This window comes from Zootoca vivipara, chromosome 10 (genome assembly GCF_963506605.1).
Source record: "Zootoca vivipara chromosome 10, rZooViv1.1, whole genome shotgun sequence".
Classification (NCBI taxonomy): Eukaryota; Metazoa; Chordata; class Lepidosauria; order Squamata; family Lacertidae; genus Zootoca; species Zootoca vivipara.
Window position 1 is genome coordinate 15,584,870 of NC_083285.1, and position 25,209 is coordinate 15,610,078.

General features: G+C 40.9%; 1 protein-coding gene across 2 annotated transcripts in view; it reads left to right on the top strand.

Moving 5' to 3' along the window:
* Window positions 1–21,266, top strand: part of POT1 (protection of telomeres 1) — a 68,594-nt gene extending 47,328 nt beyond the window's left edge. For both annotated transcript variants that reach the window (XM_035127247.2, XM_035127249.2), the window contains 10 exons: window positions 2,083–2,246; window positions 2,943–3,019; window positions 4,160–4,201; window positions 5,749–5,905; window positions 8,280–8,485; window positions 10,792–10,927; window positions 12,390–12,484; window positions 14,893–14,984; window positions 17,514–17,619; window positions 18,836–21,266. In XM_035127247.2, the coding sequence (XP_034983138.2) occupies window positions 2,083–2,246; window positions 2,943–3,019; window positions 4,160–4,201; window positions 5,749–5,905; window positions 8,280–8,485; window positions 10,792–10,927; window positions 12,390–12,484; window positions 14,893–14,984; window positions 17,514–17,619; window positions 18,836–18,945 (1,185 nt within the window). In that variant the 3' untranslated portion in view covers window positions 18,946–21,266. The remainder of the gene's footprint in view (window positions 1–2,082; window positions 2,247–2,942; window positions 3,020–4,159; window positions 4,202–5,748; window positions 5,906–8,279; window positions 8,486–10,791; window positions 10,928–12,389; window positions 12,485–14,892; window positions 14,985–17,513; window positions 17,620–18,835) is intronic.
* Window positions 21,267–25,209: the final 3,943 nt, after the last annotated feature.

Sequence of the window (25,209 nt, forward strand, 5' to 3'; positions counted from 1 at the left end):
CATTTTATAGTTTGAATGACTATTCTTTAATAATTGTGAATTCTCAATGTTGCACAGCAAGTATCTTCCGAAACTGAGTGGAACTTCAAAAGCAGTTTATGTTGTGGGGCCTCTACTGTTTAAAAATGGGGAGGCATTAAAATGGCATGCTGGATGCGATTAAAGCTCTTCAATTACTTATCCATCTCCTGGAAAAAGTAAAGAGAAGCCAGGCCAGCAGATTCCAGTTAGGCTCCCGACGGCCAAGTCCCCACTCTGTAAGAGCAACAACCTCCTGCTGCAGACCCCTAAAGGAGGGTAGGGCAACCATGCCTCTTCTCAAGGGCCCAGCCAGGCCTGTTTTTAGAACTTTGAGCAGTCTGCTTCCACCCCAATTGATGAATATGAGAACCTGGTAACATAAGTTTGCTTGCTTCATCTTCCCTTCTGCCCCCTTTTTTCTGGGCTGTAACTTTTTAGATTGCACTAGTTTGTGGTTCCCAGTTAAATTGAGGTGCAAGCCTTTCCGGCGGAAGAGTGTGATACAAATGCTTTGAATGAATGAAGTTTTAGGGTCCAGAGGATTACTTTGCCGGCCGAGCAAACATGGTGCCCCCTACCACCACCGATTTTGTTGAATTACAGTGCCCACCCTGACCGTTGGACCTGTTGTCAGAGGATGATCAGATGTTGCTGAGCTACAACTCCTGTATGTTATCCTGCAAAGCCCCAAAGTTGATATGTTATCCTGCAAAGCCCCAAAGTTTCAGGGAGATTACCTCCACTTTCCGTGCGCCAGTAGGACTTCAACTTCCCTCGCCCTATTGAGTGACAGAAACCGATGCCAAACGGCTTATGAAATCCCCCTTGGCTTCTGGAGATGTTTGCATTGCCACAAGGGGGAAATGCAACATTTAGTTTGCATCCCCTTACACTCATGGGACTAATTGCATGGTTCTTTGCCTCAGAGACATAGATTCCTATAGAGGCAAACCTCTCTCTTTGAGTTATGCTGCCATAAGATGTGCTTTAATAACATTCCTGCAAACTTCCATTTTCAAGGCCTGCCCGGCAGCTATAAAGATCACCCTTTAAGGATATTTATTTTTGTTCTACCGCACGAATTGTCCATAAAGTAGGATTTTTGAGTTTAAAAAAGGCCAGTTGCTGAAAATCCAAGAGTCCTAATTTTTATGTGGTTTTATTTCTCGCTGAGATGCAGGAAGCGTTTGTGATACATTAACACCATCTAATGGATGTTAAAGGAAGCAGCAATACCTTTTAGAGAGAGTTCCATTGGCATGGTGCTAAAAGAAAGGGGGGGTACTCACCTTTATTTAGGTGACTAAGAATCCACCACAGCAATAAATAAACATCTCCAGTTAATTAATGCAATTCTGAGTACCGTAAATAAATGTTTACTAGACACCATCCCTGACCATTTGCCTTGCTTGTCCAGCAGCAACTAGAGGACCTTGGGTTCCTATAGGAACTGTTGGAAGCTGACTTCAGAGAAGGAAGTTGAATGAAAACTTAATTGAATGACAATTGAATGAAAAATTAGCAGACTGCTGCTTGATGCATAAAAGACAGGGCCCTTTCTATTGTTGCACCCTGACTGTGAATCTTATCCACAACCATAGAGATTCGGTTGGTCCTTTCTCCTTTAAGTTTTAGGTGAGCTTTTATTTTGTTTAACTGACCGTCTACTGTGGGATGAAAATTCTGCACCCCTGTTTTTATACTGAGTTTTTTTTTATCCTGGTCCTGGTTTTAACATGCAAAATCAATTTTAGTAATTTGAACTGTTTTATGGTGTGCTAATGTATTTTACGTTTCTTTTTTGTAAGCTATTCTGAGTTAATTTTCTAAGAGATGGTGCGATATAAACTCATGTCGTATTTTATTTTATTGACGTGCTGGTTTTGAACAAAAAGTTCTGAAAGCAGTTTGCATGCTAGAAAGGAGACAACATGTTCAGAAAAGTTTTCTCTGGCACAGTCCGGCCTAGTTGCATGGCATCATCTTCCTTAACTCTCTTTTATAGATGAAAACGAGGAGTCTTGTTTTGCCTTCTGAAATAATTGTTTTATATATTTCAAGGTTGGAAGCTTTATTAGATTGTACAGTTTGCATGCAAAATTCCAAAGTCCGGAAGGTGAGCCTGATGTTTCATATCTACAATTTAATCTTCATGGTGGTACCACGTACGGCCGTGGGATTACAAACCTGCCGGAAGGCCACGCCGATGTTGAGGATCTAAAGAAGTAAGTAAATAGAATTCAAGATAGGGTTGTGCCATATGCCCGGAATTTCCCGGACATAGCTGGAATACTGCAGTTGGAAGCAGTGTCCAGGGAGAAATTGCAAAAGCGTCCCAGAAAATCTGGACATATGGCAACCCATGTTGCTTTTGACGATTTATCTAAATTGTTCAACAACTTTGGCAACCCTAATTCAAGACAGCTGTCATTTGGAAGAAGAGTAGGGAATGAGAGAAGCCCTTCATTTTACTAATGGTTAGCCTTTGTTTCCCAGTAATCTTAGTGATGGTTACTTCTAAACTCTATACGCATGTTATTCTAATGAATCAATATGCATAACAGCCATTGTTGTGGTATGATTGTGCATAGAATAAAAATCAAGCAACATTAAGGAACCACAGAAAAATAGCTGTGTTTTGAGGCCCTGTCTTTTAGGGGGATGCTATCATTTTATCAGTGCATGCCGGTACTACTTTGTATTTTTAAAACTCAAGTCCAGCAGCGCTAACAATCTGGCTGTATTAGCATGTGAATTCAGGGAGTCATTGCAGCGTGTTCAAATTCTGTTATTGAACATGGAATGGAATGAAAAGCACAAAGTAGATTTCATCTGAGTTAAACAAAATCCCATCTGCAAGGCCATTTATTTGTTTACTTCTGTGTTTTGATTATTTTCTTCAAAACCTTTTTCATTTTCAGATTCCTGAACTCTGTAGACTTGATGGAAGATGAGTCTTCAGAAAGTCCTTCGGAACCTGACAATGCTTACTTTACATGTAAATAAACTTGAAAACAACACTCAGCTCTGTCTTCCTCGTTTTATAATATAGTACTTCAATGTTCTTTCTATGGAGTTGTCTACTGTTTCTTTTTACGCAAGATAAAAATATTCAGGGAACCCTAAAAATGTGTGGATGTGAGCTGTAGTCCATCACTGACTTCTTTGATCTCAACAGCTGATTAAAAAAAGGCTGAATTACTCAATATAGTTTTGCTTTCTTTGTTAATGTGCAATATTGTTTTCTCTGTCATGTCTGGTAAGAAAATGTATCCTAAGATTATAGGAAGTTTAAGTGACAAGCAGATGGCAACATTTTGCACCTCATATCAGGTTATTTGGGACCACGTTACTTTTTCTACCAAATATGTAATCTACGCGTGAAGCATGATTGATCATATCTAAAAAGATTTTTTCGGTGTTTTAAGATTTTATAACACAGGTGGCGCTGTGGGTTAAACCACAGAGCCTAGGGCTTGCCAATCAGAAGGTCGGCGGTTCGAATCCCCACGACAGGGTGAGCTCCCATTGCTCGGTCCCAGCTCCTCCCAACCTAGCAATTCAAAAGCACGTCAAAGTGCAAGTAGATAAATAGGTACCGCTACAGCGGGAAGGTAAACGGCGTTTGTGTGCTGCTCTGGTTCACCAGAAGCAGCTTAGTCATGCTGGCCACATGACCTGGAAGCTGTACGCCGGCTCCCTCGGCCAATAACGCGAGATGAGTGCTGCAACCCCAGAGTCGGTCATGACTGAACCTAATGGTCAGGGGTCCCTTTACCTTTACCTAATGTTATAATATGTGAATGATTTCATTGTACATTATCATACCTTATAAGAATCATAGAATTGTACCATTGCAAGGGTCTCCAAGGGTCATCTAGTCCAATCCCCTGCAATGCAGGAATAATTTAATGAGTTGGAATTTTAGAAATACCCTTATAAATAAAAAATAAGTGATAATGCTGTAAGTAGTCAAAGCTCATGGGTGCTGTTGCTCAAACATACAGCTTATTGTCATCTTAAAACAATACGTTTCAGTCTGTTTTAAAATTTGTTGTGGCATATTGATGTCTCTTGCAGTTTACAGGGAAATGTAAATAGGACAAAATTAATTCCCCCTTTCTTTTCTTTTTTAAAGTAGGATCTTGTTTAGAAGGATGCCAGCAGTTATCCGTTACAGGTAGGACTCATAGATGCAGTATACCTTTGATTCAAAGAAGCTCTTCTAGCATAGTGTTGTTTCTTGCAAAGTGTTCTCCCCTGAAGCACTCTGTGCTTCACCAAGCCCACTTTTCCAGGCTGTACCCCCTGCTCACCTAAGGCATCTTTTTTATTGATTGTAGGGAGGCCTGAGATATTTGAACTTTGCGAATTTTGATAGGTACTGACCTGTTCCATATCTCCCTGACTAACATGCTGATCAAAACATAATATCCATCAGATTTACCGTATTTTTCACCCATAGGATGCACCTGACCATAGGACGCACCTAGTTTTTTTAAAAGAAGAAAACAAGAAAAAATTTTTTTTGCTTTCTTTAAGTGTCCTAGGCATAGCAGCCAACTCCTAGAGGCCTAGGTGCCTCCTCCCCCCAATTAAATATTTGAGGAAGCTTCTTTTGCAAAGGGGGAAAGCTCCATTATATATATATTTTAGTTGTGCAGCTTTTTTTGCAAATGGGAAAAGCCCGATTTTTGGGGGGGGGGTCCACCTCAGAGTTGTGCATCTTTTTTTGCAAAGGGGGAAAGCTCTATTTTTTAGGATCAGCTCAAAGTTGCTGAGTTTCCTTGCAAAGGGGGAAAATCCTGTTTTATGGGGTTCAACTCACAGTTCTGCAACTTCTCTAGGAAAGGCACCCATTTCTACTGTTTTCAGACAGATAATCTAATCAGCCAGTCACATGTCTCCCTCTGCAGACAATAATTGAGGCCTAGGCAAGGGGCTGGGAGGGGCCGGGAAGGGAGCTAGCCCTCTTATCTCCGTCTGGATCTCTTGCAATCAGCTGCTGAGTGGGTTCCTTTCTCTTTCCCTCTTGTTAGCCTTTAGCTCTTTCTTTAAAAAAAAAAAGCACGATCTACCTTTAGCCCCTTGGCAATTCAGCTCCAGGAACCACGCATTTACTCCATAAGACACAGACATTTCCTCTTACTTTTTAGGAGAAAAAAGTGCGTCTTATGGAACGAAAAATACGGTACACTGTCCAAATATCCCAGCACTGTCCTCTGCTCAAAACATATCACAATACGTTTTTGAAACGCACATGAAATTTTGTTTTGAAATCCACATTTTGAGATGGGGAAAATTTTAAAACCTTTATTTGGATGCATTTTGGGTGGAATAAAAAAAGTAGCAGATGAGATTGCATATACAGACTTAATGAGTGAACACATGCAAAACTGACATGGATCAGAAATAAATTGGTTTTACCCATCGAAACACTTGATATTTCTGCCTGTTAGGCCATCGGTTGTGCAGAGCAAGGGTGTGCCCACTCTTAGTTTGGTAAAGAGCTAGACACAACAGATGTGTGTATTTTTAATTTCAAAACATGATGTGTCTATTCACATAAGTGCATATTCAGAATTGTCACGTCCAGACAACAGAATGAATCCAGAACATCCAACAATTAAATAAAGCTTTGTTTAAATTTACTTCCGAGCTGCTGTTTTCCTCTCATTTTATGTTTGTTCACATCGATACAAGCCTTGATATCTTTGTGCTTTACAGTGCTGAGAGATCACCAGCATTTTGAAGTGACTGCACTGAGTACTATTTTGAACAGCAGGAGTCCTCAGCCATATCGCATCCGAGCTAAGCTGAGACAATTTGAACCTGAAAAGCTTCACCAGTCTGTTAAACTTCATTGTCCCCAGTGCAATTTGTTGTAAGTGCTACAATATATTTTTCTCTCATGCTGCTTTGGAGATGTTGCTTACATAGTTCCCTAGATTTTTGGATCAGTGGAACTTGGATGTACAGCAATGTCAAGGGCTGGTTATCGTATCCTTTTGTCATTATATATTCCACCCTAAAAATATGCTGAAGTGCCTGTCTAGATAAAGGAACATGATATTAGCACCTTAAAAATTCACTGCTGTTAAAATATAACATGCACAGTAGAGATTTGTTTATTATTAACAAATGTCTAATTTGCCCTTGCACAAATAGCAAATACAGTTGTACCTCTACTTACGTATCCCTCTGGATACGGAATCTTTGGGTTACGGCTACGGAAAACCCGGAAGTGTATACTTCCGGGTTTCACCGTGCTTGCATTCGCAGAAGCGATCAATCGCGCCCCAATTTACGTTATTTTGGGGGTGCAAATGGACCCCCGGAATGAATTAAGTTCGTATCCGAAGGGTCTACTGTATTACCTTTTTTTTTTTTTACTGGGTAAGGTGTTTTTGCTTCATTGTGTGGTGGGTGACATTTATGGTATCAGGCAAATTGACTGACAGACTGGAGAAGCTTGCAAGTATTTCAGGGTGTTCCCTTCCCCCATTTTTTTAATTGAGAGACTTCCGTATAGAAGGCAGAGAATCCCTAATATTGACTTGGCTTCTTAATTACTCTGCCTTATTAAGTAGCAGTCTTTGCTTTCACTTTTAACCAAAAGCAAAAGAAGCTGGGGTGATCACTTTGATTCATGCTTAGTCCTAACTTCCTTTTTAATGTGGAATGCTCCAGTACTGAGTAATATAAGGACCTTAAAATTCCAGCAGCGTGCAGAAAGAGGGTTGAAAAGCACCACAAAGCAACAAAACAAAGAAGAGATCAGGTTTCAGCACTTAGTGGTAGAAGGCTTTTATTTTACCTCTACATATTTTGGACTTCAATACACCTTCAGGAACATGAAGTGTGTACCAGTTCTTTAAATTTAGAAACACTTTTTAATGAAAATCTGAATTATTCCTTTACCCACCCTCAGTACCACGGTTCACTGCGGAGAAAATAAAATGGTGTCTTATAACTTGTTTAAAGGTTGTTCTGAAGCTCAGATTTTCAGAACAAGGTGTTTCTGAGCCTGTTCTCCGTTTTCTTAAAGGACCGCAGCCTGCTTTTGCCAATTACTTTGTGTCCAAACACGCACACAGAAAAATCTAGCTGTTTTTAGAAACGGCATCGTTTAGAAATTTAGAAACGATGCCTTATAAGGAACGGCTTAGGGAGCTGGGTATGTTTAGCCTGGAGAAGAGAAGGTTAAGGGGTGATATGATAGCCATGTTCAAATATATAAAAGGATGTCATATAGAGGAGGGTGAAAGGTTGTTTTCTGCTGCTCCAGAGAAGCGGACAAGGAGCAATGGAGTCAAACTACAAGAAAGAAGATTCCACCTAAACATTAGGAAGAACTTCCTGACAGTAAGAGCTGTTCGACAGTGGAATTTGCTGCCAAGGAGTGTGGTGGAGTCTCCTTCTTTGGAGGTCTTTAAGCAGAGGCTTGACAGCCATATGTCAAGAATGCTTTGGTGGTGTTTCCTGCTTGGCAGGGGGTTGGACTGGATGTCCCTTGTGGTCTCTTCCAACCCTATGATTCTATGTAGGATTTCTAGTCCGGGTGGCCCAGAGCTGCAGCAAGATTCTCCCAGCAGCAGAGTCAGGGGCGCTTACCAGGAGGGGCAACTTGGCAGCAAGGTCAGGGCTGTGTTGATGTGCCAGCAGAGCCAACTCAGCTTTTCATCCAGTGTGCCCACAAAGCCCTTACCTTATTGCCACTGAACCCTTTCCAGTAACAGGCAGTGAGTCCCCCGCTGGGAGCCTATTGCTGCAGCTTTGCCCACTGGGCAAGCTACTCCTGAATTGCATGTTCTGTTAAAATCTAATACCATATTGGCCCGAATATAAGCCGCACCTTTAAAATTGATTGGGGAGGGGAGAGAGAGAGAAGAAACCCAAATATAAGTTGTTCCATTCCTTGCTGCTCTTGGCTTCATACTTGGGGTGGGGTGGGGAGCCACGCTGCATTGCCAGTGGCCTTTCCCCTTCCTTGCTCTCTCCTTTCCCGGCCTGGGGGAAAGATCTGAGACTATGCACGGGGCGGGCGCTGCTTCGCCGTGCTCCTGGCGCTGTTTGCCCCGCACTCATGGCTGCATACCATAAGGTCGCAAATGTAAGTCGCACTTTAACTTTTCACGGTCAGAATTTTATGGGGGGGGGAGTGGCTTATTTTCAGGCCAATACGGCATATTCCACAATATAATTTTGAGCAGGCTTCTGTAGTTTGCTTCAGGCTGTAATTTATTTATTTTTTCCAGGCAAGAGGTTCCGGATGGGAATGAGCTTGAACTAATTATACAAGAGGCTTCAGCTACGTGTCCAATGCCCGATTTACAAAATACATCTTTCTGCGAATCTGTTGTGTGGGATACTGAAAACCAGGGACAGCGACGTGTGGTTATTCACTTTGTAAAGCATGATGAACTACTGCAAGACCCAGAAGACAGTTTGATTATGATAGAAGGTTAGTTAATACAATAGTATGTCAGAGATTGGATGGTATGCTGCAAAATATTTTTTTAAAAAAAGTTTTAAGAAATATTTACTGTATTTAAAAACGTTTTGATCCTGAGAAAAAGTATCTGTCTCTTGCTGTTACCCTCATGTGATTCCACTAAACCAGAAAAACTTCACAAGAGAAAATGTTTGCAGCATATATATACAAGTTTTGTTTTCAAATTGATGTGTGCACTTAAAAAGAAATCAGTTTCTGAGCAAACGTCATGCACTATGGAATAGTTAATTGGCAAGCCCTGTATATATAATGGACTCGTGCATAAAATGCATTGCATGAATCATTCCCATGGAGTCTTTGCCTCCTCAAAATCTTACCTTGAATTTTGCCCCCAAATAAATCTGCTTTCTTTCTCATAGTTCTGCAAAATACTTAATGGTGTTTGTATATAGGGGTAAAATACAGAAAACTAAGCAGGAAATTTAGGTAGCACTCCTTGATTTGAATCTGTGAAATACATTTAAACACGAGAAGAGAAATGGGGAGGACAAGAATAATCTTAGGAGAGAATTGCTATATAGTAAATTGTGAATGCGACAATGAATAATAAATCCAAAGCTTTATTTCTTTTCTTTTTTTACAAATGTCTTTGTACAATTTACCTTTGGTTCCATTTTAGTTGGAATTCATATTCTGCCCTCTAAGAAAGTCTTTACTTCTTCTAGTAGCTGGATAATATACAAGCCCAAAAGCCTTTCCTGCTATTTCTTTCCTGTTGCAAACATACTGTTCTTAGTCATCCTCTGGATGTCAGTGTTTTCACAGAGATAAAGCTGTGGTACTGTGAGAAAAGCAGGAGGCAAGCTATGTTTTGTTTTTATTCATGAGGTGTAGCTCATGTATTTTGGGCACACAAGCCTCTTATATGAATGGCATCACCCCAAGAAAAGGAATTCCTTAGCCGCCATTCATTTTGTGGGCTTTTGCGAGAGAACCTCCTAGTGGACTGTGCCCATCTGTTTCTATTATAGCTTTTCAAACACAGTTGTTTGTTCCAGGAGCTCTATATTTTTTTTGCGAAAAATGCAAGTAATAATGATTGAAACAGATTTGATATTCATTGTATAATTATTTATGAATCACCCCTCAGAGCATACTTCACCTTCTAAAGTGGTATTCAAAATACAATATAAAACCAAAAATGTGAAATCAACAACTCTTATCGGCTTGCTTCACAACTGGGCTAAGCAAATCGACCTATGCTGGAAGCTAGATAGAAGAAGTACCATATTTTTCCGTCTATTTTGGGGGACTCAGATTTTAGAAAATGGGGGGGGGATTTATCCGTGTATAAGACGCCCCCTAATTTTTGACATTCTTTTAAAGGAAAAACCTAGTCTTAAACACGGAAAAATACAGGTTCTGGGTTCAGCTGGATTAATTGATTGGTCCTCGGCTGCCGAGTCTTGAACTTGCAACATACCACCCACTGGTATCTTCCATGAAATACATTTCATCGTGTTTGCCAGTTTATGAAATTCTAATGAACCGTATCTTATGTTTGTGTATTTTATATTTTTAAGCTTGCATTCCATGCATGGTATACAATAGCACATTTATTTCAGTAATTTCTATACCACCTTCAGGATACCAATCATCCCAAGGTGGCTTACAAGTAATGCAACTGTCTTCTACTTCCACTCTCTGGAAACCACAGGAAGGGCCAGTGCTGTTGCAATCGGGTCCTATTTGCGGACTTCCCATAGGCATTTTACTGGTTATTCTTATGTCCTTGACAATAAAATGGTAGTTTAATAAGATTATTGTGATTTTATTCAGGTGCCTTTCTACAGAGTAGTTGGTGGTAGGATGCCTGGTGCTGGCAGTGGGGTACAAGCCAGCTGGAGCAGGCCCTGGGGGTCATCTTCACCTGGCTCCTTCTGGCTTCTGGAATCCTTCGTCCAGCTGGAACAGACTTTCAGGTGGACTTTGCCCACCTGTCTGCTTAATGGCTGGATAGCTCACTTGGTTAGAGCATGGTGCTGATAATGCCAAGGTTGCAGGTTCAGTCCCCATATGGTGCATATTCCTACATTCCTACAGCGGGTTGGACTAGATGATCCTTAGGGTCCCTTCCAACCCTACAATTGTATGATTGTCTGTCTGTCTCTCTTGAGATCCAAATATATATGTACACACATTATAGACACAAGGGCGGCCAGTGATAAATTTGATAATTTTGCTCGCTGCTGTTATTTAGCATGTTATGAGAGTATTAAAGTAACCTAAATGTAGCTATTTCTATTTATTAATAGGAGGCACACTGAAGGAAATCTTGAAGCTCTCGAAAAAATTTAAAGGAATTATACCCGTAAGAGCCACAGAAGACAATCTTGTGTTGCTGGATCTTTCAGCTCCATTTCTTTGGCAAGGGAATATACAACACTATGGGTAAATCTAACACACACACCAATATTAAATCTGGCTTCTTAACTCCAGTTCTGATGCTGAAACCTTTGATCGGTTGTTAGACCTTTGGAAAATTAGTTACTTTATCTGTCCTTATAGCAAATATTAAAATTGAAGAAGACAGGATGATATGTTCCTAGCTGGGTCGAAATTTACATGCTGGTGTTATTTTTATGCCTGTGCTATGGGCAGGGTAGCCATCTTAAGTGTGCAAAGTGCATAACTTCTGCCCCCTTTGAATTAAATTGGGAAGTCGTTTCATGCACTAGAGTTGTGCATGCGTTACCACTACTCTCAGATGTGCCATGTGCCACTAGATCACTGGAGCAGGATTTAATCCGTGTCAACAAAACCTGCAAAGATGGTAAAGGCCATTTTATGGAGGCATTTCTAAGCCACAAAAGGTAACATCGCATTAGTTGTGCCTCATCTGTAGTACCGTGTCCACCTCTGGGCAAAACCATTTGAAGAAGTAGTTCAGGATGACAATGAAATCTTATAAGGAAAGCAAGTCCTATAAGGAAAAGGTGGTAGGAACTGGATATATTTAACCTCCAGAAGAGAAGACTAAGGATGGACATAATAGCACTGTTCAAATACTTGAAATACATGGAAAGGGTGCAAAGTCTTTCTTGCTGCTGCTGCTACCCCCAGAGGGTTAGATCTACGTAATGAGTTTCAGTTATAGGAGGGTAGAATTTGATCAGACATTAGAAACGGTAACAAAGCGAATTTCTTGAGGGTTGGAAACTCTTCCTTGCTACAAGGGAAGAAGTCAGTGGAACTAATGAAACTGAAATCACAGTCTTAATTCGTCTTGACTTAGACCCAGTTATACTGGACAATAACATTCACTTTCTCTACACTAACAACACTTGGTTTATTTTCTGCAGTCATCAAAAGTTAAAAGATGCCTTTTTAAGCATGCTATACAAGCATTTGCATACTTTTCTTACCTGGAAAAATAGTTTTGTTGCAGCTCTCTTTTTAAAATCTACAAACACCATTTTTATGTTGATGATTTTTATGGCTATAAAAATGTTCTTTTTTTAACACTGCTGAGGTACTAAAGAATAAAATTATTTACTTGTTAGGTCATGGGTAAATTATTAATTAAGTCATGTTTTAACATATTGTACCATACCAGATTGATTACTTCTATTGTGTGAAGCAGTTTTGTGTCATTAAACAACAAAGAGCAGTGTTTAAAAAATATATGCTTAGCAATGTATCAATTTGCCTGACATTCTTCAGTTCAACTGACCAAGGAATTTATTTTTATCGACAGTAACTTATAAAAGGCATTAAAAGTTTACTGCTTTTCTAGGCCATATAAAATATCTGTCTATAAAGCAGCAGGAAAATGTTCTTCTGACAAGTTTGATTCTGAGAAAACCTAAATATACAGAACAGTTAATACTATTGTTTTTTTTTCAAACATTAGGTGCAAACACTGTTCAAATCCAAAGGCAATAGCAAGCCTGAGTCCCTTTGCTGCAGAGAAAGATCCATCGTGGGAGCCCTCTACCATAGCACAAGGTTAGATTTTGCTATTATCCAGATTTTTTATTCATAAGTATTTTCATTCAGAAGTCCATGTTTGGAGAAAGCTGCATAAATCTGAAGATTTAAAAAGTTATTGAGTCCAGGAGAAAGAGGAAGACTTGCGTTTCATTCAAAAATAATTGTTATTTTGAAGATGCTTCTCTCATCATTTGTGCCTTGTTCACGTAGGAGAGCAAAGTTATATCAAGTTGAATAAAGTGTCTCTGACATTAATCTCAAATTAGATTGACTCAGGGTACTCAAAGCAGCACATTAGGCAGTGCTCAAAGCCTGCCCCCCTTTGTGAACAGGCCTCTTCTTGTTTAAATAAGGGCACCATTGAGATGTAATAAATGGCTGAGTTGGTAGAGCATGAGACTCTTAATGTCAGGGCCGTGTGTTCGAGCCCTACATTGGGCAAGAGATTCCTGCCTTTCAGAGGGTTGGACTAGGTGAGACGACCCTCATGGTCGCTTCCAACTCTAGAATTCAATGCCTGCAAGAGGCAATTTGAATTTAGCATACAGAGCTTTCCTGGCAAAGAGCAGGAAGGTCCCTAGCTAAATCTCAATCTGATACGTATTAGTCTGACTTCTGATGCGTAGGAAATAAAATATGTAACTTTTAAGTTCTACAGAGTCCAGTGCTATTACAGTGGTAAAGGACACCTGACCATTAGGTCCAGTCATGACCGACTCTGGGGTTGCGCGCTCATCTCGCATTATTGGCCAAGGGAGCCGGCATATAGCTTCCAGGTCATGTGGCCAGCATGACAAAGCCGCTTCTGGCAAACCAGAGCAGCGCACGGAAACGCCGTTTACCTTCCCGCTGTAGCGGTTCCTATTTATCTACTTGCATTTTGACGTGCTTTCGAACCGCTAGGTTGGCAGGAGCTGGGACCGAGCAACGGGAGCTCACCCCGTCACAGGGATTCGAACCGCCGACCTTCTGATCAGCAAGCCCTAGGCTCAGTGGTTTAACCACAGCGCCACCTGGGTCCCTATTACAGTGCTATTACAGTGGTACCTCGGTTTAAGTACACAATTGGTTCTGGAAGTCTGTACGTAACCTGAAGCCTACTTAACCTGAAGCGAACTTTCCCATTGAAAGTAATGGAAAGTGGATTAATCCGTTCCAGACAGGTCTGCAGAGTACTTAAACTGAAAGTACTCAAACCGGAGCGTACTTAAACCGAGGTATGGCTGTATTATATGCACGCTTCCCAAAAATATCCTGCAGAATCATTTGATCTGAATTAAGTAATAGGGCTTTTCTGTTAGCCCCGAAACAGAGTGCAATGGTGTGTAGGCATTATTATTATTTTGTAGGGACTTCCGGGAATGGTTAGGTTCGAAACACAGCATTTCGTGCTGCGGTCCCTGTGCCCCCATGGAAGTGTGTTATGTGAATTCCCGAATTTCTGGAAGTAAAATAAAGCATGATTAACTTCATCACAAGTAATAAATGCAGGGGAAGCTGATTTTGATAGTTGATTTATGTAATTATTCACAAATTATCGCAAGTTCTATTTAGGGTGGCTTTTGTTCTCAAGAAATGACCTTGATGCTGATTTATGTAAATAAGAACAAATGTTGGTTTCTCTGTTGCATAGCATTCACCTTTCAAAAGATCTGCATTTGAGCAGGCAAGAGGAGCTCAACTCCTCTATTTTGCTCCATGCCTGCACTATATTCACTCGTATGAATTATGTCCTAGCAGAGGACATAATGGCGAAACACAACCAGCAGCATTCTGTTCTCCCGCCCCGCCGTAATCTACCTAAGCAACGACAGCAACAAAAATGAAACCAGAATTGTGTGTTAAAACACTAACATGGAACCAGAAAACTTAATTCAGTGGCTGTGTTCATATCTTCATTGGACTCTGCTTTAAGAATTTAAGCTATACAAAATAAATTGGTGGGTTATTTTAATGGGATACGTAGCAGAGCAGTTCTCTGCAGGGGACCATTCTTCTACCAAAGAATTAGTAGCACTTTCCCTTTCAGATTTCCTTAGGAATGGAACTGGGCAGAACAAAATGAAGCCACAATAAAGCTGCCAAGATATCTACTAGCTACAGAGAAATAACTTATAAAGCCTACACGAAATTAAAATTTTCACTGGATGCAATTGTGTGTGTAAATGCTATTGAGCATCTTCCACAGCAGCGTTACTATGTTACTAAGGTGCAGTATAGATAGCTTGGGTGCACATCACTGCGCAATTCACTTCAGTAGAGGGAGCAGTTTAGTTGGGAGCTGTTCATTTCATTCACACTGGAATCCTCTACAGCAGAAATAAATCAGTGGATGACAGTGGTGATTATGTTGACTGTATCTCACCAATAATATAAAAGTTTTAGCTTCTCTAAATACAACTACTTATTTCCCGCCTGCTTAGCTTTAGGACTTGTGCCCCTTGAATATGTCTTCGTGATGAAGTTTGTGCTGGATGATGGGACCGGAACCCTGGATGTGTATCTCATGGATTGTGTAAGAGATGAAAGAATTGTACTGTACTCTGAAAATATTCAGTTTGAATATAAGTGTGTGCTTGTATATGGCTGTTCTCTCAAGCAACATGGAGAGAGAGCAGAGTTACAGTAGAAACAGTAAGAACTATGCACTAGTTTAAAAAATTCATTAGTTAAGCGCACGTGAAATTGAATGAAAATAGCCATTTTCAAACCTTGATTTTTAGATCATATACAGCAGCAGCAAAAGACATATCAGGCCGACATTGAGAGGGCCTGACCCCAATGCTAAATGCTGGGCACAAGCAGTTGAGCCTGTTGTTCCTCTTGACACTGGATGACAGCTAACTTTTCTTTGCCCAGATTTGGAACATTTTGGAGCATCTGTCGTTTTAATTCCCCCAGTGTCTCTCTCTGGTGTTATGACATGCCACCATGCTGGAACTACAACTACTACACACTGTACTTGATTCCTTTTGTATCCTGCTCTCATCCCCCTTTCTCTGTCTTAGTTTCTCTCTCCTCCCTTCCTTTCCAGCTGAAGGAAAAGGCTAGAAAGAATTCCTAAAAAAATACTTGGGGAAGCTGCCATGGGATACAGTGGTGGCCACCAACTTGGATGGCTTTAAAAGAGAATTAGACAAATTCATGGGGGAAAGGGCTGTTGGTGGCTACTAGCCATGCTGTCTGTGTTCTGCCTCTGTGGTCACAGGCAGTATATCCTTCTGAATATCAGCTGCTGGGAGGCACAGGAGAGGAGAGAGTGTTCTTGCACTCAGGAAACCTACAAACATTTGGTTGGCTACTATGAGAACAGGAGGTTGGACTAGATGGGTCTCTTGCCTGATCTAGCAGACTCTTCTTGTGTTAATTTAAAATTCTCTAGAAAAGAAAAGGAAAAAGGAATACTAACTAGCGATCCCTTTCTAGTTGGGGACAGTTTGCCCATCACTATTTAGAATTTAAGCAAAGCTGAAGAAACAAGACAAAAAATATTTCTTGTTTTATAAAAAATGATAGAATGGCAGCCAACTCCCTCACAGAGGAATGTGGGGAGCATGTATAAACTTGTCAGTCTGGCATGCTTCAACAAAAATGTACAAGTACAGTGGTGCCTCGCTAGACGAAATTAATTCGTTCCACGGGTCAATTCATGTAACAAATTTTTCGTCTAGCGAATCCCAGTTTCCCATAGGAATGCATTGAAACTTAATCAATGTGTTCCTATAGGCTCTGGGGGACTGGCAGTGGCATGCAACGGGGCTTCGGAGAAGGTCTCCGAAGCCCCGTCCGATGCCGGCTGTGTGCAAGGCGGCGGGGGGAGAAGTTCTCTTCTCCCAGCCACCGCCTTGCCTGCCTCCCCCGACACGGAATGCAACTTCGGAGGTCTCTGAAGTTGCGCTCCGTGCCGGGGGTGCAGGGCGAGAGGCGGCAGTGGGGGAAGACCTCCTGCCGCCGCCTCTCGCCTGCCTCCCCCGACACAGAGCGCAACTTCGGAGGTCTCCGAAGTTGCGCTCCGTGCCGGTGGTGCGGGGCGGTGCGGTGGCTCCGGGGGATGGAGCCGAATCGCAGTGGGCGCTGCTTGCCCCCAGCAGTCTTCCCCAAGCCAAGGGGAAGACAGGCAGGGGCAGCCGCCGCACCGCCGCGTTTTGGCTCCGTCCCCCCCTGGCAAAGGAAGATTAGCCGCTTTCTATGGCAGCGCTTCGTAAGACGAAGCAGCAGTCGTAGAAAATTTTGTCATCTTACAAATGCCTTGCGCAACGCAAAACTCTTTCGTCTAGCGAGTTTTTCGTTGTGCGAGGCATTCGTAAAGCAAGGCACCACTGTAAGGTTTTTACAAATAGATGGACATGAAAATTACAGGGGGGAATGTTTTAATTTCTCTTTAACTTACCAGTTCTTTATATGCTGAAGTGTTGCAACAAGGTACAGCAGTATAACTTACAAAAATATTTAGAATCTGAACTCTTCAATTACATAGAAGCTATAAAACAGAGATAATGTTATTACATCTACTCATACCGAATAGCACTAATTGGCACCTGTAATTTCTGTTATTTTTAACTCCAAAGTGTTGGCACGCGGGCTTATAGTGTAGTAGACGAGACTACAGTGTATTCTGCGAGTTAAACTGCATATTGGTGGTAGAAATTGCTCAACATACACTTGAGACATACATTCATGTTTTATTAAGATCTAGTCTACAAATGTGGTAGATTATTTCTATTTTAGCTATGAATTTTAATAAAGCTAAGGCTGGCATGAATTCCTTTGAGAGGGTGAGTGTAAATTCACTTTTGAATTAGATTAAAGTGAAGATGTTTTTTTAAAGGTGCTCCTTCTTGTTATACGAGAACGTTAAAAACAGATTTAAATATCAGGCTGCTTATGTGAATAAAGAATGCTATTCTCTTCTGTTTTTTAAATTTGCATTGTGTTAAAAAACATGATGTGTGAAACATGTTTTTGTAACATGAAATTTTCATTTCTTTGCCAAATATCTATTGACTAATTTAATTATATCTGCCTCATTTTTCCTGTTCTCCAGAAAGATTTCTTCCAAATTCCAGCTTCTGAAGTTCTGATCAATAATATTTTTCAAGAGAACATAGAAAGGATCATGAACAAACTTTGCCCTTCAGGCACAAATCTAGGTGAGATACTTATCATAAATTTGGAAGAATGGTTAAAATCTACACAAGTTTATCTTTTTAATTTTTGCACTCTGTAGGAAAGATAATTAAATTACATCTTTTCCTGCTGCACCACAAAACTCTACACTGGTTTGTAGCTCTATTTTTTTTAAAAAAAAAGTTTTGTTGTTGTTTAATCGTTTAGGCACTCCTGTCTTCCACTGCCTCCTACAGTTTGGGAAACTATCTATAAAGCCTTAAGGACCTCTGTGCATTTGCCAGCCACATTTAGTCCAGTTGGTTGCCAGAGTAATTTAAAGTTGCCTTTTCCTGTACAAGAATGTGACTGCCTGTATACATTTCTGAATTAAAACTATTTGTGTTTGTTGATGACAAATGCTAGCTTCTTCTGCCTGTGTATTATTGAGCCCAGTTTCATAGTGTGAGACTATTGTGGATTGTTTTGAGATTTTTTTCCTCCCTAATAGAACTTGAGAAATACATTTTGGCCTTCAGAATTTAACTGTGCATAGTGCAAATATCTGATAGACTCAGCAACAACCATGACACTTTATTGATTTTATGCCGAATTTGGGGGGGAGGAAAAATGAGAAAAGTAATATCTGCCATGCTAGCAAACACAGGAACATTGATTTCACTTGGCAGCGGTTCATGTATAAAGGTCATTTTTTCGATGCAGAGTGCTTCAAACAAGCCCAGCTGAATTTTTCATGACTTACCTAACCATGTTTTTGTTTCACGTGAAATAGGATAAGTGCTTTCTTTGGCATCTTAAATATGTATACAGTCATACCTTGGATCCTGAACACCTTGTGAGTTGAACATTTTGGCTCCCGAACACTGAGTGTTCAGGTTTGTGAACGTTCTTTGGAACCCGAACGTCCGACGCACCTTCCAATTGGCTGCAGGAGCTTTCTGCAGCCAATTAGAAGCCACACTTTGGTTTCCAAGCGTTTTGGAAGTCGGACTTCCAGAATGGATTCCATTCAACTTCCAAGGTGCAACTATAGTGTCTTGTAGTCCGTGGTGCTGTTCCCTTCTGCGCTACATGAATACCCTTGTGATTATAGCCACATTGTATGTGCCACTGTTTCTGTCCCACTGCTGTGATTCTGATTTATGCTTAATGTTTCGAGGCCTATACAAGTTTTTTTTTAATCACAATTCTTAAATACAGAAACGCACATTAAAACCAGTCATTTGCTTTTGATTGTAGACGACTTGCCGTGGCTGGACTGTTTTATCAAATCCTACTATGTCACGGATGGAATAGAGCAGCAACTTTGCTATCGGGTTTTTGACACGACGATTGCTGAAGATGTCTGATATCCAACTACTTGGAATATTTAAGGGTTTGTAATGTTTGTTGATTTCATTGGAATATATAAACGATCCAGGGGGTGCTGTAAGGTGTTTGCTTTTTATTAAATGTGTGAAGAAGTCCTTTGTTCTGAATCAACATATAACTTAAAATGGATTTTTTTATATACTGTTGTTCGTCATGGAAAATTGCCATATGTTCTTTGCATTTCTCCAGGTAATACACAAGAGTCGTAACTCACAATTCCCGCCCCCTCAAAAAAAGCTTATTAGTTTGTTATCCTCTAGTCTAGCATGACTTTCAGAGTCAAACAAAAGTCCTTAAAGAAACTCTTGACTTTGTCCTACAAGCCACAGTGTGGGGCCGTTCTCTAAAATGGTGCACGCTGTCTTTGATTAGAAAATACTGTTGCAGTGCAAAGTCCATGTGCAAAAAGCTTCGGGTTATGCCACAATACAGATAGGATTTTATTAGCTTCTTATCGCTGTTGAAGCATACAAAACGATGCCATCGCTTTCAGACAGAGAAGAAAATATCAAGAGTATCAGGCACATGCATGCATACAGTACAGTAATAGTATTTGAACCTGAACTATTCTGTACATACAAAATGAGTGCAAAATACCTATCAGCTAAGTGCTGTTTGCGATAACACGTTCAATTGTGTTTGCCTCTCAGATCATGTTGCATGTGACCCAGGCAGCTAAATTTGGTGTTGGCTACACACTCCAGCTGATCTTCTTTTCTCCTTTGCATAATCTGATTTGGGAACCAGTTTTAGACCCGTGGAGTTTCAGGCCAGTAAGTCACTGTACTAATTGGCTCTTAGAGTGAAACAAATTGCTCCGGGTTTGTTGATCTGCAGTCCGGTGTACATATGCTCATGCAAGACTTTAACACAAAAAGTTTTCATCCAGTGGGCAAGAATTGTATCTTATTAAAATGTATTGCATGCTGGCAGCTACAACACTGCATTCCAAGCCATGTAAAATATTTAATATAGTCTTCATGGTAAATTTGTCTTGATGCATATCATGTGGCTTTTTTATTATTATTTAGGTAATTAAGAATGGATTGTTATTGCAGTTGTTTGTGGACTTTTTCTATAATGGACATGATTTCTGATCCCCCAAAGCTCTTAACTGCAAATCTACTGAATATAAGGGCTTTGAGCTTAGTTCTTTGCCTAGGAATGTATGACTGGCAATATTTCTCAAGGCATCTGCTACTCAGCACTGCAAAAGCAACGAGAAACGGGAAAAATTAATCAGTGGGAATTAATGTTTGCAGGGGAGGGGTCTTAAAATCTCGTCCTGTTGCAAGGATTAGTCAAGGGCCACAATCCCAAACTCCATGCAAGCAGACTGTCCTATTTATTATAGACTACCTATGCACCTGAATAAACCTAACATTGCTGAAAGTTGAAGAAAATGGGACAGACCCTGTCTGCATAGAGCACCCAATGTATGTCAGAGCTGCTGTGTGCACAGTGGAATCAGTGGAGTAAAAATTAATTGTGCACAATTTATATCTGTGGAATCAGGTCCAAAAAGCTCATTTCCAAATATTTATTCCTTTGTACTTGCACTTAATAGCTTAAGTGGGTTTAAGCACAGCAACCGCAGCTTGTCCTTCTGTTGCAAACGTTTTGTGTACGTGCAACATTATATCCTCTTGTGTTTTATTATATGGGTTATTTAAAAGCATTATTTGGCATACTGAGCTCAATTCAGTGCATTTTGTGTTGACTTTGTCAAACCTTTTCAGATTTATGTTTGTGTAATATAAGACTTGGATATGTCAGGATGCTCAATATTGTAAATACGCACATGTTTAATAAACACTTTTCTTTTTTTCCAAAATAAAAATAAATTCTTAATGCCTTTTTTTAATGTTCACCTTGCATTTGTAATCTAGTTGGCAAATGAAAATGGTCTCCAAAAGGGAAAGTTTATGTAAATGGAAGAAAGTTGGTTCTTTTTCCTCCAGGCTATTGATGTAGAAATGTGTAGACAGGTGGGCTAGTAATATTTCATATTCCTATATGCCAGATAGAGGGGCTATTTGAGAACTAACTTTGTTCATCAATCCTTCTGTCACTCTGCAAATGCCTGTTTTTCCTTCTGAATGCATGCACTGGGAAGTGAAAGCCCAGATCACTGCATGTGCCCAGACTGAAATAGGCACTCAAATCCCTGTCCACCCACTACAATCATGCTGTTATCAACACACATATTAATAACGGGGGGAAGCAGGGCATAAAACAGCTCCATACATGAAGAAAACTGGCTTATGGGTTATATTCTGACATACTGATTTCTCAAGTGTAAAGACAAAAAAAAACCCTCTTCTGCTGCATAGTATATTCTGTTGGGCCAAATTCAGTGTACATACAAATGTACGTATATGGCTTATGACCCACATATTGGGTGGAATACCTTCTCCCCCATTTGTGGAGCTCCTTCCCCCTTCAAATGTGATCAGTGTTGACCCTCATTTTCAACACAAATTAAAAAGCATATATTTTCACCCAGACCTTTTGCTGAGCTCCTCTGCACAAGCACTTTGCTTTTGTACCTATATTGAATACTGTTCATTGTTATTTTGAACTGTTTTTTTTAATCTGTGCTGAATATTTTTGTGTTGCTGATGTAAACCACTTTGGTAGACATACTGCCTGAAAGGTCATTATTAGTATTAGTATTTCACAGTGTCCTACACTTCCAATCGACAAGTTCACACAGAGGGCATTACTGACTATATTCCTTGTGGAGCCAGTTGCTTTGGGGCATTCAAATAAACTTGCCTCTAAGCAAGTGCATGCCAACATTTTTCAAAAATACCTTAGACAGACTGATTTGCCTTGGGCTGTAGGAGCTTCATTCAATATTTTGCTTCAGTGTTCAACTAGGTTATCGCCTTTTTAAAAAAGAAAAGTGAAGCTTTCCCTCTTTGCCAATTCTCTGCCATGTCTATTTGAATCAATGTCATTTGAACATCTATTTGCATGTAAAGGGGAATATTGTGTGTTTACATGTCATCTCACTTTAAGACAATCCAGAATCAATGAGTAGCACTGTAGTAATGTATTCTGAAATGGATTAGTTTAGCAAAAACCACGGCAAAATTGGAGCCAGTGATGCATTATGGGACAGGATGGAAGGGAGAGAAGGAAGAACACAGTAAAAGAAGGGAAACAGTCAGCCACCTCCTCACTTTCCTGGCTGCAGGGGAAAAATCTGCAAGTAGCTAATGCTGTACCTTAGTAACAGCCACTTTGGGAGGAGCGTGCAAAGGGGAGTGGGATTTGGAGAGGAAAGACACTGTTTATTTGGAGACCTGATAAGTAAAAGTGGCATGGAAGTTCTGTACTGTAAAGCAGAGATAGGGAAGCTGTGGATCTCCATGCATGGAATTCCAATTCCCATCAGCCCCAGCCAACATGGTCAATGGTCAGGGACTATGGAAGTTGTAGTTCAGCAATACCTGGCCGGCCACAGTTTCCCCATCCCCAATGTAAACCCTGCAGGATATAGTTGGATTTACTGATGAACAAGCATGCCTACAATAGGGTTGCAGGGACCTGAGTCAAGCAGGCTGGAAATAATCTAAAAATATATATAATGTGTTATGGTGACACCATCAGGCATCAATTGGCACATCCTTTGAAGAGCAATGGAAATAATGTTCAGTAGACTCTAGTAGTTCTCGTTTTATAAAAAGTTGCACAGTCCTAAAACAGTATTGTATGATTTTAAAAAGTTGAAAATTCCCCATTTTTCTACTGGAGAAAAAGGGGAGAGGTTACCATCCAAAGGCAAAATTTCAAATTTCCTGGACTTTTGCACAAGTTCCACCCCTTTACCACTCAACCACATCCCTGGGGACATTTGCTTTTGACGTCTCTTAATGACATCATGCCTTGCACCAAAATAACACTGTGCCCCTGTGCCATGAGTCTTTGACTTTGGGATGCTGGGAAACTGGGCAGCTTAGGCTAGGAATCCCTTGTGATATGATAAGCATCCTTACCACACACCTGAAATTTTCAAGTGAATAGCAACTAGCTTGCAGTGTGTTTAGTATTGCCAGGTTAATGGCAAACTTTCTGACACTTTGACCCCAAAGTCAAAAGCAGAAGAAGTGCTTTTTTTCTGGGGGGATGATGCAGGGGTACACATACCCCTTAACATTTTATGAATCTTTGTACTTTTGTCCATTTACTGTATGTATTTTTCCCAATTTGAACTATAAAATGGTGATTTTCTTGAGTCAAAATGAGACTACCCCTAAACATTTTTTTATAGAAAAAAAAAGCACTGAGCAAAAGTATATTGCAAGACGTCTGAACAGCTAATATAGCTAATGGTGAATTGGGTAATTCAAAATGCAACACTGAGCAGTAGTATAAAGGAAGAAAAATGCTCAAAATGAAGCCAGAATGGTTCTCTAATGCACACCTGTATCTGCTTCCGTGTACGTCAGTGCCATGTTTAAATAACCACACAGTAAAGGACATTTGATTACGACTACAAATATTATGAACGGCAGCCAGCCTAAATGCAGAGCATTTTCCTTTTGATGGGCTTTCAGGCACCAACACATTACCGAAAGCTTAAGGGGCATATTTGTCCTTTTAATATCTGCACATAATTTCACCTAGTGGGCAGCTGGCTTTAATGGGATTTAGACATTTTCATCAGGAAAAGAATTTAGCATCCGGGCCTAAATTCCACAAATAATCCACCTGACGTACAGAATGCACCATAAAAAAAAGAATCCGAATGCCAAATCACAGTTCCAGAAATGAGAAAAACCTGTTGCTACCAGTATTTATTGCCAAGTGATGCTTGCAAGATAGAAGCAGAAGCTGCCTTAGCATCATTTCTCAGGGTATTTGCCTTGCGTCGGTTTAATCCTCTTGTGGAAATTGTAAAATACCGATGCATTCCGAGGGAGATTTCTTTATTTACTTGCGAAGGCACAGTGTCAGAGCGGTCGAGCATGTTTGATCATTCTGTAAGTCCAATCACGTCTTGCCACAGGGAACGCCTTTCAAAAAGATTCTCTCAGTTCTCTGTTTACAGAGCTTCTGGTCTTGACACCTTCACACCTGTAACTCCGAAGCAGCAGGGGAAATTGCTCTAAAGGAAAATATGTACTGTACTTCCAGGTCTGTGCTAGATACCGAAACCTCTCAAAAGCTGTACGTGGCATTTCCCATATAGCCTGCACATCTAGCATACAACCTGTGAGGGACAGAAGTTACAGGCAGGTCCCTCCCATCTTAAGCAGCAGCTCGTCTCCCAGCGCTAGTGCTAGTGGAGAGGGAGAGCTTTCCAGCGGAGACTCAGGAAGTGGTGACCGAGGCTCTGGCAAGGTAGCGGAGCCCATGCCCAGTGTGGGAAGGGAAGTGGGAGGCAAGGGAAGAAGGCCGATCCCCCCAACCCCAGAACTGAGAAGGAAACGACGGGGGCGGAGATTCAGTATCCCTAGATTACTTTGCTGGAGGAAAACTTGCGAACCTCCATTCGGAGGTTCTGACGCCTGACCGACAATATGTACATAGTACTGCTCTGCACTGTAAATAATCAGCACTGAATAAAAGCATGAAAAGACAACGCCTGGAGGAGTCGTTACTCTAGAGTAGCCACCCACGCGCCTGTGACACAACCAAAATGCATTTTCCCCTTCTACAGAATCCCAGGAACGGTAGTTTGCTAAGGGTGTTGGGAATTATAGCTCTGTGAGAAGTAAATGACAGTTCCCAGGATTCAGGGGGTGCTTAAAGGTGCTTTAAATGTAAATGTATTTGGAGCGGCTGGCGAGACCATGTAACACTGGTCTTGAAAGACCGGCCTTGGCTCCCAGTACATTTCCGAGCACAATTCAAAGTGTTGGTGCTGACCTAAACAGCCTCAGCCCAGTATACCTGAAGGAGCATCTCCACCCCCATCATTCAGCCCGGACACTGAGGGCCTTCTGGTGGTTTCCTCACTGCGAGAAGTGAGGTTACAGGGAACCAGGCAAAGGGCCTTCTCGGTAGTGGCGCCCGCCCTGTGGAACACCCTCCCATCAGATGGCAAAGAAATAAACAACTATCTGACGTTTAGAAGACATCTGGAAGCAGCCCTGTTTAGGGAAGTTTTTAATGACTCACGTTTTAATGTATTTTTAATCTTTTGTTGGAAGCCTCCCAGAGTGGCTGGGGAAACCCAGCCAGAAGGGCGGACTTTTAACAACAACAACAACAGTTGTGTACACAACAAC